We start from the raw sequence: 1173 nt of genomic DNA, 5'->3' as shown, positions 1-1173 counted from the left end.
TATGTAATAAAAAAGAAAGAAAAAGGATTAACGAACAAAAATAACTAAGCAATATTTATAGAATTAATAACTAATTTTATAATAAAGTAATAATTTGATAAAAAAAATAACATAAAGAAAATAATAATTATAAAAATAAAACTAATTAAATTCAGAATTGGTAGCTATAGTCGAGGTTTCAGTCTTCCAGGTCTAGTTGGATTTCCTACGTTGTAAGGCACTAAACTTTTCAATACGATTAACTGGGAATAGAATTTTGTAAAGGTTTTTTGAAGAAGTCAACTACTGAATCCAATTGTAGTTAATAATTTCTTATAAATCAAGGAGCACCCTGTATAGTATCATGTTTTGGAAGGATGATAATTTTTTTTTGTTCCGTACTGGATGCTGCTCCACAGACTAAGCAACCGAGTGTCAGGTAAGCCAGGCGTCATATATATATATATATATATTTTAAATTAGAATAATTGCAACTAGTTTATATTTAAATATCATTTATTCAGAAATGTGCGTATTAATAAAGAAATATGTGTAGACATAATTGATAACGACGAATATTTCCCAAAATAAAATGTCCAATTCGCTATCACAGGATAAGAATAATGTTCGTGAGCAGTTGTTTTCCTGCTTCGACTTCCGTAGATGTCGCTCACTGTGGAGGGGATGACGCATTTCTGCGTCCAGTTCCGAGTAACGTATTGGAGTTGGAGGAAGCTGCCAAAATATTCGCAGTTTACCACCTCTCGATTCGTGAAAACGCTGTGAATACCTGACAACTATTTTTCTGGGGAATAACAGAACACTTATCTCGAAACGGAGGGTATAGACCGGTCGGTGGAGCGAGAGCTCACCAGTCTGGTTCGAGAAGTCTGAGCAGAAGGTCGACAGCTTCATCATCATCACTACCACGCTACAGGTGAGTGGTTTCGATATCATATCTTATAGATTGGGAACAATCGATCAGGGAAGGTCGAACTGAAATGTCCGCGAAATCCTTATTGGAATGTCGATTATGTGTTGCATCAGACTGCTAAATATCGAATGACATGGAGAATGTAGTATATTTATTTATACGTGTTATCAAATTATTTTTTTTAACTTTTAACATTTATTACTTAAAATCACTCCTACAGTTATAATCAGAGCTCACATAATATGTGATATATATATATA

General features: G+C 33.4%; 1 protein-coding gene across 2 annotated transcripts in view; it reads left to right on the top strand.

Moving 5' to 3' along the window:
* The first annotated feature begins 709 nt into the window (after positions 1-709).
* The window catches only part of LOC106681799 (uncharacterized), a 9267-nt gene continuing 8803 nt past the window's right edge, over positions 710-1173 (top strand). The window contains exon 1 of one of the 2 annotated variants that reach the window (XM_014422309.2): positions 710-916. Coding sequence is in view for 1 of the 2 variants with exons in the window: in XM_014422308.2 (XP_014277794.1) it covers positions 1042-1055 (14 nt within the window). In the remaining variant the exon portion in view is untranslated. Of the gene's footprint in view, positions 917-978; positions 1056-1173 lie in introns of those variants that run through there. The other variant, XM_014422308.2, reaches the window with a different exon arrangement.

The sequence above is a fragment of the Halyomorpha halys genome, unplaced genomic scaffold (assembly GCF_000696795.3).
Source record: "Halyomorpha halys isolate HHAL.00 unplaced genomic scaffold, Hhal_1.1 Scaffold365.1, whole genome shotgun sequence".
Classification (NCBI taxonomy): Eukaryota; Metazoa; Arthropoda; class Insecta; order Hemiptera; family Pentatomidae; genus Halyomorpha; species Halyomorpha halys.
The sequence above is the reverse complement of the archived record's forward strand: the minus strand, read 5'-3'. Positions and strand labels throughout refer to the sequence as shown.